The sequence below is a fragment of the Danio rerio genome, chromosome 25 (genome assembly GCF_049306965.1).
Source record: "Danio rerio strain Tuebingen ecotype United States chromosome 25, GRCz12tu, whole genome shotgun sequence".
Taxonomy (NCBI): Eukaryota; Metazoa; Chordata; class Actinopteri; order Cypriniformes; family Danionidae; genus Danio; species Danio rerio.
The window spans coordinates 11,678,539-11,693,628 of record NC_133200.1 but is presented as its reverse complement, the minus strand read 5'-3'; the positions used below and the strand labels follow the sequence as shown (position 1 = coordinate 11,693,628).

Sequence of the window (15,090 nt, the reverse complement as noted above, 5' to 3'; positions counted from 1 at the left end):
TTTAAAGTATTATTACTTGTCTAAAAATCACTAAATGGCCTAGGACCTAAATACATTACAGATATGCTGACTAAATACAAACCTAACAGATCACTCAGATCATTAGGATCATATAAACTAAAAGTTCCAAGAGTTCAGTCTAAGCAGGGTGAATCAGCTTTTAGCCACTATGCCCCTCGCTTCTGGAATCAGCTTCCAGAAATGATCAGATGTGCTCCAACATTAGGCACATAGAAAATCAAGACTGAAAACACATCTGTTTAGCTGTGCCTTTACTGAATGAGAACTGTGCTGCGTCCGAAAGATTGCACTATTGTGTTTTTCTCTTCTTTTTCATTCTTTTATATCACATTTTACCTGTTTTTATGTTTTTTTAAAATCATTTTTATTATTTGTTTTTATTTTTATTTTATTTGTTTCTTTTATTCTTGTTTATGTAAAGCACTTTGAATTGCCACTGTGTATGAAATGTGCTATATAAATAAACTTGCCTTACCTTGCCTTGCCCTTGCCTTAAATATAAATTTTGCACTACAGTTAATCTCTCACCCTGCAGCATATCTTTTCATAGCATTCAATTTTTAGTCATCAGTTTTTATCAAGGGGTAGTTGTCGAGATCTACCTGAGCTCAAGGCTCCCCTCTCGCCCTTCAAATAGGAGGGAGCCCAGGGCTGAAGAACCTTTGAGCTCAGGGCTCTCTCCCGGGACAGCATGCCGAACTTGCTTATAATCAATCATCAGCTAAGTGTAAACTCTTTAAAACCACTTTGTAAATTACAAATCCTGAGAAAAACCTCTCAAATACAGTAGTTTGAGTATTTGTAATTAGTTACTTTACACCACTGTGTGTAATATAAAATAATGTGTATAAAGATTTTTAATTACTTGTTTATTTACTATTGTCATTTATTTTCTTTGCAGTTTATTGGTATTTTGTTGGACATCATTGGAAGTGTCTGACAAATCACGTTTAAAATCAATTACTTATGAAACTATTAAAAATGAAATTTTCTGCTATTTATTTTAATTGTCATAATTTGAGGTTTAAACTTTATCCCTCTGAACTGAAAGCATGCATAGTGGCATATAGTGGATTGACATAAGAGTAAAAAGTTAGATAACATTATTTATTACAACTTGTACTTTGTGTAGTTAATTTATAAACTAATTTTGAGAGGATCACATGACTATGATTAAACAGCTGGTTCTGCATAACAGTTTTATACAATGGCTATGACAGTTTTTTCAATACATTTAACAAGTTTGCTAAATCTTAACCTCTAAACTAATGTTTAAATTACAATAACAAACGAACACAATACACCATGTCTAACACTGCAAACATGTTTCAAAATAATATAATTGTTCAAAACAGGCTCTCTTCCAACAGAAACATTTAGTCAATCAGAACACACTGACAAGAAAAACTCTCATCAAACAATCATCAGTTAATATCACAGAAACTGCATTATTTTAGGTGTCAGTTCTGCTCTTATATCTGAAACCTCTCTACATTTTAGTTTTGTTGGGTTTAGTAAATGCAGGCGTTTGGCTTCTTTTGCTGCAGAAATTCAATACTAAAATGAACAACCATCCCAGAGTAGCTTTATAAAATGTACAGTTTGTGTAAAAGTTTTCTAAACTCTTAACACAGTTAGCACAACATCCGTCTTCGTGGGCTATACAATAAACACATTTCTTGTTGCTTTGACACAAAATAACATCACAGCTGGTTCCCACTTAGGAACCACACTCATGTGTTGTGGTTTTTTTAAATACATGATCATACTGTATGTTCTAAAAGAGGACTCTTGAGGTTTTTGGAACAGTGAGCGCATCAAACTTCGTCACCTAATACATCCCAGTAAGGTTATGCAATACAGTCATTACTGTACTATACACAGTGGGTTTTGCTGTAAACTACTCTATAAACCTGAAGTTCATTACTGCAGTACATAGTGTAAATGCTGTATTGTACTGCATAGCTACTTTCTGTCTACCTTCATTAGTAGAGAAGTGTGCTATAAGTTTGTGATTTGAGCTGTTTCTCCACCCATCCATGTTACAGTTTTTCTTAGTTGTTTACACACAATTACTTGTACTACAGACACAATTTCTACAACATGTAATATATGCGCCAACCCCCTGAACCAATTCTGCTAAACTGCAAGCACAATTCCTGCTTTACACTCAAATTGCAGGTTTAAAACACACTTTTTTCAGAACACTACACACAATTCTCTGCATTTTACACAATTTTCATGCTGAAATTCTTTTGTTTTCACAAGGAACACACTATCATTCACAATTGTAAAGTCAGTTGTCTTACTTTGCATACTAACTCATCGCATGAGTAAACACTTGTCTCACAGAATTTCAATTTAGAAATCAGAGCTCATCTGGATCATAACTGGTTCACTGCCCACTTACAATTTTTAGTGGTTTATCTCCCTCCATATTCTCCATTCCTTAAACCTATTGAGGAATTGTTTTTTTGCCTGGAGATGGAAAGTGTATGACCGAAATACACACACACGTATACCCCTTCTCCAAGCTATAGTAGTTGATGCTTTTCATGGCAGGATTCACCATGCAAGGTGACATTTCCCCCACTGCTTGGCCAGACCAAAACAGAAAAGAGGATGCAGTATAGCTTCTTTTATTTTTTCTGTAACTGTATTCTGTAAATACTTCTGTTGATGGTACATGTAGACCACGTTATCTGCAACTTTGTGTTGGTTGGGACGAACACTGTGTACACAGTTTTTGTGGGGAAATACAGTAAAATGTATTTGGTATTTGTGTGTTTTGTATAAAACAATATTCTGAAATATTTTACAGTGCACTTCTGTAGGCCTATGTACTGTCTATCTGTAGTAAGTGTAACACTGAACAAAAAAGGCGGACAGTAAGTCATTATGATGAATGGTCATAGTGTTTTACATTGAGCTCATCAGTGTTCAACTGTTCTTATAATTGTCTATTGATGTGATGGCTTGTGTGTGTCATTTGAAAACAAAATTCCATTTTGAGAAGAAATTACATAGTTTTGAATGTAGAGTTTCATTTTGCAGAAGAATTGAAGAGTTTTGCCCAATGTGTGTGTGTTTTGTGATTTGTGTGTGGAGTTCTGACAATATGAGACCGGCTTTCAGAAAATGTGTTTAAACAATTGGAAAAAACTGTAATTTTTTTTCCACATTACCCAATAAAACATCCAGTTTGTTGTCCAAACTAAGGTGTGTGGCAGAGCAGGTGTATTTGTGTTTTTGTCTCTTTATCCATGCAAACTCCACACAGAAACTCCAACTGAGCCGAGGCTCAAACCAGCGACCTTCTTGCTGTGAGGTGACAGCACTACCTACTGCGCCACTGCTTCTATCTATCTATCTATCTATCTATCTATCTATCTATCTATCTATCTATCTATCTATCTATCTATCTATCTATCTATCTATCTGTCTGTCTGTCTGTCTGTCTGTCTGTCTCTGTGTGTGTGTGTGTGTGTGTGTGTGTGTGTGTGTGTGTGTGTGTGTGTGTGTGTGTGTGTGTGTGTGTGTGTGTGTGTGTGTGTGTGTGTGTGTGTGTAAAATTAATATAAATGGCTGTGATTTTGTCATTAACATTTACATTTATCACTAAAACCAACGATGGATGAAAATATATTGATTGTTTTAAATGCAAATGTTTAGTCAGTCCATAGTCTTTTGCTAAAAGATATAAACAGAAACGAAGCGTGAAACTTTAGAAACATATGAAATATCCAAATCAGATGACAACTCAAGGCTGTCCTATTTGTGCTGAATGTTATCATATAATTAGCAGATTTCCCATATTGTCTTGTGCATGCAGTGAACCTTGTGTAATAAAGGTTCCTATAAAACATTATTGGATGCTGATTAATATCAATAAAATGTCCAATAGCTGAACATTTGTCACCTGGTACATTTTAATAATTAATTTTAAAATGTCAAAATGAAAAACTTTACTAGTATTTTTTATTATTTAACACCAGGGGGAGACAGAGACCACTAACCAAGCTGGGATAAATAACCAGTGTTGTGCAAGTTACTTCCAAACTATAATACATTACAGATTACTCATTACTGTTAATTAAAAGTAAACCCTTACATTACAGTATTACTGTCTCAGAATTGTAATATGTTACATTACTCTTATATTACTTTTTAGTTACTTTCACCAAAATTACTACAGAATTAGAACTTAACATTATAAAACTCTATAATGTTCTATAATGAGCATTTTACATCCAGTAGAAAGTGATTTGATGTTGCAGAATAACTGTGACCTCTCCTGGCTACTAACCATATAGTATATATTTGGCAATGTGAAGGCTCAAGACAATGCAAGAAAGGATGACAGCCAGAATCACAAATGATCTGTTAACAGTATGGTAGAGGTAAAGTGATTATCTGGCAATATCTGTGAATGGCTTGGCTATATTCATATTAGACACAACCGATATGTAAACTCCAATGCCATGACAAAATGCAGATTTTGTTTTTTTTTTCTTATTGTTGCCATTATTGTATTTACTTTACATTCAAGTGGTTCACAACACAAAACTGTCATGCACAAAGTGAGCATGATGAACAGCTTTCTCAGTATAATGTTTGTGCACTGATTTTCTCTGTTTGTGGACAAAACTTCTTCCGAACTCTCACATACGCTGCTCACGCAGACACGCACAAATTCTCACGATCTCTCAAATATGCACTGCTCACACACAAATTTTCTTGCGTGCTCTCAGTACACTGCTCTCTCAGTGAGATTGCATGCAGACTCACAATTTGTGTCTTGTGTTCCCTCTTCCTTTCGAGCTTTTTGATATGTTGTATATTAGTACACTATTTATTAACAATAACCAACATACTAAAATAGACTTATAATTTTTAATCTAATAAACCATAACATTTTTGGCTGTATGTTATATGATGACATATTTCCAGTTTTAAACACTATTAACTATTAAACATCCAAAAGGTGCACCATACTAATAAAAAATTAAAAAAAACATTTATACAGAATAGCAGAAATGTAACTTTAAACGTAATTTCAAATGTAAATAGAAACACTTGATAACTCCAAAAGGAAAAATCCCAATAAACAAGTAGTTAAAATTCATTATTTAAATCACATATTTTCTCTTTAATGTAGAAACAGTCAGATGTCAGATGTGTGTCTGAGATTATCATTCCAAAATGTGCATTGTCTCCACTGAATAAAGCAGTTGTATCTGCACTGAAATGTTCGGATGACTTCAGAAGATTACAGATCATGTTCACCTGAAAATGGAAATAAATGTGATTTATTCAATGGAACTAGGCTAACACAGCTAAACAAACACACTGATTTGTTTGTGTGTACATTTGATGTTCATTTTTTTCAATGAGGAGTGTATTTATAAAAGAGTTTGAAAAGCATCAGGAATATAAACAGAAACGAAGTGTAAAACTTTAGAAACATATGAAATATTCAAATCAGATGACAACTCAAGGCTGTCCTATTTGTGCTGAATGTTATCATATAATTAGCAGATTTCCCATATTGTCTTGTTCATGCAGTGAACCTTTTGTCATAAAGGTTCCTATAAAACATTATTGGATGCTGATTAATATCAATAAAATGTACAATAGCTGAACATTTCTCACCTGATACATTTTAATAATTCATCTTAAAATGTCAAAATGAAAAACTTTACTAGTATTTTTTATTATTTAACATCAGGTGGAGACAGAGACCACTAACCAAGCTGGGATAAATAACCAGTGTTGTGCAAGTTACTTCCAAACTGTAATACATTACAGATTACTTATTATATCTGTGTTGTTGTTATGTTTAATGTTGGGTTTTTTTCTTTGTTTATTTATTTTTCTCACCCTCTCCGCTTCTTACTCAACCCTTAAGTTTCTTTTTGGTTCAGCATCTGTCCATCATCATGACAGTGTTGTGGTTCCACCAATCACCGGATGAGCTCAAGCATTTAAAACCCCGACAGACCAGTGTATGGTGTGCGCTCTACCTTGGCGTACCTTTAGTGCTCCACGCGATCTGTGTGTTTTGGCCTGCTTAGGCTGTTAAGTCATTTATTATCTCAGTTTACGGTGGTAATTCTTTGGATAAAATGATTTGATAGTAGTTGTGGGATTTAAACCTAGCCTGTGACCTTTTTGTTAGGTTTGTTTTAGTTTAGATGGGTTGTTTTTAGATTAGCTTGAGTGTTTTGCCACCCATGTAACTTTGAGTTTTGTAGTTTAATTAGTTTAGTTCAGGTGTCGAGTACACTGAAGATCTCGGTTTTATTTTCATTATTTCTTTTTGTCGCCTAGTTTAGACTTTAGATTTAAGGATTGTTTAGTTTTGTTAAATATTTTTGATTTGCTTAGACTCATTGTTTTTGTTTAAAGAGAATAATTGTAATTTAAAAAAATGAAAAAATAGTAAAAAGCTTAAATATAATTAATTCCTGCCTCATCATCCCTGATCTGCCGCACACATTACATTCGTCTCACCTAAATATTACAGCATCCCACTTAAACATCTTTAAAACACGAAACAATTGTTCATAATTAAGTCAAACCGTTCCAGTTATTTTTGGATATGGAAAGAGACTCGTCTTTTTTGGTGTGCACCAGGTTTTTGGTCTGCATCAAAGGAACCAAGGGAACCAAACAGTCAAGTGAAATGCAAAGTATATAATCTTAAATTTGCAGATTCTTAGTATTCTGAAGATTGTACAGTAATATTGTTTTTCATGCCCCATATAACATGATTCAGTAAAGATTCTAAAAGATCATTATTATCTTAAAGGAAAACATAAAGTCAAATTTGGCCTACCTCTTTCTGTTGGTCCAGGTATACTGTACTTCTGGCCTTTTTTCCAATTTCTTATTGCCAAACCAACAATTATGGCACATACCAACAGCATAGCAACACCAATAGCAATCCATATGTGGTGTTGGTGAAGTTCAACTAAAAGAAGAATTTAGATGAAGATCAGATCAAAATTTTATCTCATATGTTCATCTCATATGTTTATCCTGAGCCACCTCAGCTGACTTCTCTCGTTGTAAAGAAGCAGCGGCTCTACTTCGAGCTCCTCCCGGGTGTCAGAGCTTCTCACCCTATCCATAAGAGTGCGCCCTGCCACCCTTCGAAGGAAACTCATTTCAGCCGCTTGTATCTGAGATCTTGTCCTTTCGGTCATAAACCAAAGCTTAAGACCATAGGTGAGAGTAGGAACGTAGATTGACCGGTAAATTGAGTGTTTTGCCTTTCGGCTCAGCTCCTTCTTCACCACAACAGACATCAACTGCTGCCGCTGCACCAATCCCCCTGTCAATCTCATGTTCCATCCTTCCCTTACTCATGAACAAAACCCCGAGATGTTTACCCTCCACCTGGGGTAAGGACTTTCCTCCAACCTGGAGATGCCAAACCACCTTTTTCTGGTGGAGCACCATTGCCTCGGACTTTGAGGTGCTGATTCTCATCCCAGCTGCGTCACACTTGGCAGCAAACCGCACAGTGCATGCTGAAGGTCCATGTTCGATGAAGCCAACAGAACAACATTGTCTGCGAATAACAGAGATGAAATCCTGTGGTCCCCGAACCGGACCCCCCCCAGCCCAAGGCTGCGCCTAGCAATTCTGTCCATAAAAATTATAAATAGAATTGATGACAAGGGGCAGCCCTGCCGGAGTCCAACATGCACTAGAAACAACTCTTATTTATTGCCGGCAATGCGAACCAGACTCTTACTCTGTTCATACAGGGACGAGACGGCCCTCAACAGATCGCCTCTGACCCCATACTCCATGAGCACCCTCTACAGAATGCCACGAGGGACACGATCGAATGCCTTCTCCAAGTCCACAAAACACATGTGAACTGGTTGGGCATACTCCCATGAACCCTTGAGCACCCTGGTGAGGGTATAGAGCTGGTCCAGTGTACCACGGCACGGATGAAAACCGCATTGTTCCTCCTGGATCCTAGTTTCAACCATTGGCCGGATTCTCCTCTCCAGTACCCTGGCATAGACTTTCCCCAGGAGGCTGAGGAGTGTGATCCCCCTATAGCTGGAGCACACCCTCTGGTCCCCCTTCTTAAAAATAGGAACCACCACCCCAGTTGCCCAGTCCAGAGGAACTGTCACTGACCTTCATTCGATGTTGTAAAGACGTGTCAAAAACGACAGTCCCAAAACATCCAGAGACCTAAGGCCGTACTCACACTAGGTACAGTTGCCTCGAACCGGGCCAAAGCACGCTTGTCCCCCCTCCCGTCTCCCCCGACGGCCTCGCACTCACACCACAAATGGGCCTCGGCACGCTTGCGTCATAGCTGCTGCTGCAGAAGCGCTCTCTCACTCAGCAGCACAGTTGAGATTCCTCTAGTTATATCGTTTCAGTCGTTTATTATGCAGTGACATGCAGTCAAATATTTCGCCAAACAGTTCTTAGGGATGCGTTGACACGCAGTCAGATATTTCGCCGAACAGATCTGCCACTTTTGGCGCTCATAAACAATCATAAAGCTCTCTTGCTGCAGGAATGAGGAGGTCTGCTGAAGCCGCGCAGCTGTCGTGCAGTGAGGGGTTTTCGTCTTTAATAAACTACAGCAGTTTGTGTTCACTGAACAGTAAGAATTATTAATAAATCCACATGAAACAGTGCCTTAAAAGTCATGTCTCGCTTTCAGTTTCGGGCATTGGCGCGTTTTGCACAAGCGTACCGTGCCAAAGCCCAAGTGAACCGCGCTCAGGCACACCTCTTCCAACCGGGCCAGGGCCAGCCAAGTTAACCGTGCTTGAGCCCGATTCAGCGCACTCACACTTCTCAAACGATTCGGGAAACGGGCCTGGGCACGGTACGGATGGCATAGTGTGAGTAGGCCCTAAGATACACAGGGTGAATCTCATCCACCCCCGCTGCTTTGCCACTGAGGAGCTTGCAAACTACCACAATGACCTCAGCTTGGGGGATGGGTGAGTTCACCCCTGCATCCCCAGTCGTCTCTGCTTCCACTTGTTTATGTGTGTAAAAGATAATTACCCAAATCAATGTGATATTCTTCGCCCATGTGTTTTGCAGAGCAGGTGTAATTGTGTTTTTCTCTCTCCTCTGCGCTGATCTCCAGACTCTTCCTCATCTGGTACGTCCCGTCTCCATTGGGCAGCAGATCTCCTCCAGTGAACTCATGATCAGATACAGGCTGTCCATCTCTTAACAAGGTCAGGTTGATGTGACGAGGGTAAAATCCTGTCGCTAAACAACTCACTACAAACCCTCCAGAATCTGAAGCTTTCTGGATGAGCCTGACTTGTGGTTTCACTAAAAAACAGAATTATAAAATTAAATATTTTGATATATAATATAATATATAAAAATAGGTGCAATTTAAAAATATTCTATAGACACACATTTTCTTTTTACCTTTTCTATTTATTTCTATTTCTCTTTTTTTGACGTAATTCTTTAGAGTATCTATACACACTGGGTAAAAGAACTGTTCAAATTTCATCTTGAATTCTTCAAGGTGGGGTTTCAGCAGATCTTGTCCAATAGTTGCAGTCACAGTATAAGAAAACGTCTTGTTGAAATAGCACAACTCATCTGTGGTGCAGCCTTTGGCAGCATCTTTAGTAATCATTTTTCCAGAAGTGTGAAAGTCCAGCAGCTCACAGACAACTAGTGTCTGATAAACATCAAGACCTGTGATGGAAATGAAGGAACATACTGTGAAAGATCAGCCTCTATTACACATGGGAAACTTTTTTTTATCGAGCCACGTCTGCTTACTGTCATTTTTGTTGTCTTGCCCCAGCAGTCGCGATCTTCTCATAAAGGATTCATGCATGTAGTGACTTATACTAATGATGTAATCTGAATGAATCACGTCATCCTCATTTGTTGTATTACCTCTTGGAATATAAGTCTCTGAATTATAGTATCCAACTGTGATGTCATCCAAAGTTGTCGTATAACTAAATTCTGGAAATTGTGTTTTTCCTTTAATATAGGTTGAGAACAACCAAAAAGAGAGACTTGAACCTGAAATACAAAATGCTTATCCATGATGTGTTTATTTTCTAAGTATTGTGCCTTCAAAGTTAGACACGTAGGCTGAGACTTTCACTTTCACTTAGAAAAAAAAAAACAATAAAGCCTACTATGAAGATCTGTAAAAAGATAACTTGTCTGAGTTCGATAAGATCAAATTGAAAATGTATTTACCAGCAATCAGTTTAAACAATTCAAAAAAATTTTAAAGACTTACCGTTTGAATCTGAAGCAAATGTTGGAGAGAAAAATACTAGTAACATAAGAATGGTATCCATTGCCTGACATTCTTTCGGTCTGTCGAGTTTTTAAAAATAATTTGCTCAATAGCTAATTAAACACATTGTTTATATGGTAAATGTAACAAGATTACAAAACAAATACATGTTCAGTGACTTGAAAAACATCCGAATGAAGGATTTAATTTTCGCCGTTGATCGTGCAGCAGTTTTTTAAAAATGCAGTCATTCCAGTTTAGGTGGCTCATGCAACCGTTTAGCTAAAAATATTTGACAACTCAATGCTGTTCCAGGTGTGGTAAACATTTATTATATGATAAGCAAGTCAGATTGCAATATTGTTTTCATTATACAGCAAGCCTTTTGTGCTATGCTGTATTCCTCTAAAACAGTGGTTCTCACACTGTAGTACGTGTACCACGTGTGATACACAGGCTTCCTTCTAGTGGTAAGCCAAAGAATCGCTGAATAATTAAAGTAAAAAAATGAACACACTTTTAATTCTTATGATACGTACGATAACACCGATGTGACCAGTAAAATGATTTCAGTAGGCTAAACCTTTCGTTTTCTTTTCAATTTTCTAATGTTTGTATTCTATCATTTGAAGCTAATTTCCTCCCATATTTGTAACCGTTGTTGTAGGCGTATTCTGCATTTTTATATCCCAATGTTGACAGGTATAGTTTTATCACTTGCTTTTCTGACACACAAAGCCTAAGCACATCTAATTTCTAATTTTATCATGTAAATCCAATTTGTATATTTAAAATACAAGTTAATGTCTAGATTTTAAACTTATACAAATAAGTTATATATACATGCAACATATTTCAAAATTTATCGAAAAGAGCTTATATATTCGAATATGATGACAAATATCCATATTTATGAGGTCCAAGGAACATTTCCAGGTTTTAATGAATAGGCTACTTCATGATAATATCTTTACATTTAAGTACAGCAGATTTGTTTTTACTTTTAAAAACCATTTTTAGTTTAAAAGCACATTTTTATTTAAACGCTATTATTTCTTTTTACCTATAAGCACAGAGAAGTGATAATGTTCAAACTATGTGTCATGTTTAAAGTGGTTGACAATAATAAATATTCAAAATAATATTAATCTGTCACATGCAGTGCAGTAGCTGCTTAATTAGGCCAATTACGCTACTGTATTTTAATACTGGTCATTATGGTGGTACCTGGAGTGACCTTTTTTTTTTTTTGAGGAGATACTTCTTCTCAGAAAAGTTTAAAAACCACTGCTCTAAAACACTATTGGAGGCTGATAAGTAATAATTATTATTCATTCATTTTCGTTTCGCTTACTCCTTTTATTAATCTGGGGTCGCCACAGCGGAATGAACCACCAGTAATAATTATTAATAAATGTATATTAAAACGTTTTGTTACTGTGTTTAGTTCTTATGCAAATATTTTAGCAATGAAGCGGTCTGCAACTATCTCGAAGTATTACAAAAATGACTAGTAGCCTACTTTTTATAATTTACTTAACATTAGGGGAAGACAGAGAGACCACTAATAATATAAAAACCCTCACAGAATTTGTAAACTGTTTAGAACACCTGAATTCTATAGCTTTTTTGTATTCTATAGTCTTTGATAATACATCTGCTAACACAGACTGATCGTTTCTGTAACGAATATGGCAGCTTACCATTCATCCGCCCACCAGAGGGAATATTGACTGGGTACTTCCTCGGTGGTACTTCCTGGTAGCCACCATATATAAGCACACGGCTTATGTCTGTTTTTTTGCGAAGTATTGCCAGTTTCACTGCCTTCTAAGCGTTTTCCTACTGCTGTTTCTGCCATTGTGTTATGACCTTTTTGCCTGCCCTTTTGACTACTGTTTTTGGATTTTGGACTCTGCCTTGTTTGCTTTTACGGACTGCCTCTTTGTTTGCTTGCTGTTGCCTGGTTTATAATCATGATTCTGCCTTTGTTTGATGCTAGCTGTTTGTTTACAGTTTTTTTGGATTGCTTACACACTAAAATTAAAATTAGTACACTATTAGCAAAACCTTACACACAAGTATCAAAACATCAGCCCATATTTGCACAACTATAAGCACATTGTCAACTTAACACTTGTTGCAAAACTCTACACACAGTGATTTGCAAAACACTAAACACACTTAGCATACATTACACACTAAAATCTATCATGAAGTCACTTCATTACAATACCAAAGCACGGACTGTCAAATTACTGCACCGTCCAACCAATTGGTTCAACACAGTCGTCAGGTGTGCAAACACTTGTTTGATTAATTGTAGACACATCAATCAGGTGTTTAAGCACTATAAAATGACAGTTTCGATGAAAACCATCAGGTCTCAATATCAACACACACGCCATAAAAAAAACCTATTCAAATGAAGCAAATTTATTGTTAATTTCGAAAGGGTGAAAGACTGGCATGATTATGCAGAGTTATGTATTCACTTGTGATCTTGCATACTGTCTCATAATCTTTTACTGTACTGTAATACTAGATTTACACTGAACTACACAATTTTGCCTGACACTGTTCTTCATGTAGTTTTATGAATGGATGGAGAAGAGAACCAGCATGTATTCATTTACGTAGATGATGGTGTGTTCAACCTGACGAGAACACAGAGTAGAAGAAATCATTGGCCACAGGGCTATAGTCAATGTCTCAGGGCAACGTGTGGAAAATGTACAGTAACACTGTGCAGCCATTACAAAGAATGGGGTCCTCCACTGCCATGACCATATGGGCCCTTACAACACAGCACATACACTTACATTCTTGGACCAATTGCACAACATAACAGCAGTAAATCAAATCGGTCATGCGCAATATATTGTTGTCTGGAACAATGTGTCTTTTCCACCGTTCTGCTCTGGTTCAGAACTGGTTTCAGCAACATCCACATTTCACCGTCCTAAATCTTCCAGCATACTCTCCATTCCACAACCCTATAGAAGAGTTTTCTCGGCATAGTGGTGGATGGTATATGACCTCCATCTTCAGGCTAAGGTACCCCTAATCCAAGCCAGTGAGGAGGCCTGTGATCAGATGGAGGTAGCAGAAATACAAGATTCTACATTCAAGACATTTCTTTCCAAGGTGTCTTGCTAAGGACAACATTGCAATTGAAAATTCTCATGCCAGTTTAATACGTAAAGTGACATGTTACAGTACTTTGAATCTTCATGCCAACATGTTGGACATGTTGAGGAATAAATGAGTTCCTTCAAGGTGCAACATTGTTCTTGAGTAGTGTTTGGTGAATTTACTTTATATTTGTACTTTGTTGATGGTAGCTTACTCTAATCATAGGGAAGCAGAAGTGCTAAAAGTGTTTTAGGTTTATCACAGCAGTGTGTAACTCGTGCAAACAGTGTATAGTAAATGTAAAAATGTGTGTTTCTTATGGTAAAAAAGTGTGTTTTTTGAACATAAGTCTATAGTTTATAAGAGTGTTTAATTATGCAAAGGATCTGTAATGTTTTGCTAATTGGGTGTGTGGTCGTGCTAGTTGTGTGTACTGTTTTGAAAACACGGGGCCTGTTATGAAAATCGTGCTTAAGCAATCCAAAAAAACTGTAAAAAACTCCAGCTTTTGGATTCATTCCGCCTTCATGTCTTCACCTACGGCTCCCTCACAGTTTCACTTAACCCCAACATGTCTTCTTCAGGAACCAGAGTTTTTTTTTTTTTACCACAGAAGTGCCATTAGTCACGGATTTAGATTTTATGAACCAAGAGTGATGTACTGAGGGTTATCAAATTGACCCTGTTTTTATTTTACATGAATTTCCCCTTTAAGATCAATACAATTGATGCGAAAAAAGAGTGTCAAAAAATGTGAAAACATGCTCTAAATTTGTGACACGGTGGTGCAATAGGTAGCGTTGATGCCTCACAGTCACAGCAAGAAGATCACTAATTCAAGCCTTGGCTGGATCAGTTGTCATTTCTGTGTGGAGTTTGCATGTTCTCTCCGTGTTCGTGTATAAGTGAATGGTGTAAGCTATATTGTCCGTAGTGTTTGAATGAGTGTGTATGGGTGTTTCCCAGTAATGGGTTGCAACTGGAAAGTTATCCGTCGCGTAAATATATTCTGGATAAGTTGGCAGTTCATTCCACTGTGGCAATCCCAGATTAAGAAAGGGATTAAGCCGAAAAGAAAATGAATAAATGAATATTTTCATTTCCACATTCGTCATAAGTAGAAGTCGTGTCTTGTGTGAAAGTGTGTAATGCTACTGGATTACACTGGCAACACCCGGGAAAAAAGATAGTAGTTAAGGAGTCAAACAAAGAAAAAAAAATCATTTGTTGCTGCCATTGGACAGTAGTATCAGAATGCTGACTTGTATGTGCAAGCTGAGACATGGAGTCAAATGCTCTCAATGGAGCTATAGGAAGGGAGAGGGTTAGGTGTGCGCATTAAAAGCATTTGGAAGGAGGTTCAATTTAAGCAGAGAAGTTTTTCAAAGATGGGGTGGTTGTGGAAATATCTAAAATAGACATGGAACACCCTTTTGAAGGGTGTTGGTGTTTGGTTCTGGGGTTTGTCTTGTTGTTTCTTACTGAAATATAAATGTCTTCAATAAAACATTCTCAAATCTGACAATGGGTCTTCTCTTTACTCACTGTTGTGGTGGTCCATCTGATTTCTTTACAGTAAGCATATGCTAGACATGACACTTTTTCTTTTCTTCAAAATGGATTTACATTATAATGGTAACAAATAAATTGTT

The 15,090-nt window shown here is 37.0% G+C and overlaps 1 protein-coding gene across 2 annotated transcripts; it reads right to left on the bottom strand.

The window, feature by feature from the left end:
* Positions 1–1,343: 1,343 nt before the first annotated feature.
* Positions 1,344–12,199, bottom strand: LOC103909824 (major histocompatibility complex class I-related gene protein). 2 transcript variants are annotated; one of them, XM_073942824.1, is made up of 6 exons: positions 12,007–12,199; positions 9,826–10,077; positions 9,460–9,738; positions 9,079–9,357; positions 6,860–6,994; positions 1,344–5,307 (listed from the first exon to the last, which is right to left on the bottom strand). In XM_073942824.1, exons 1-6 carry the CDS (start codon positions 12,011–12,013, stop codon positions 5,291–5,293), a joined length of 969 nt encoding a protein of 322 aa, XP_073798925.1. In that variant the 5' UTR covers positions 12,014–12,199; the 3' UTR covers positions 1,344–5,290. The 2 variants fall into 2 exon arrangements, with proteins under 2 accessions (XP_073798925.1, XP_073798924.1); XM_073942823.1 differs by having other exon boundaries at positions 10,304–12,007.
* Between the last annotated feature and the right edge of the window lie 2,891 nt (positions 12,200–15,090).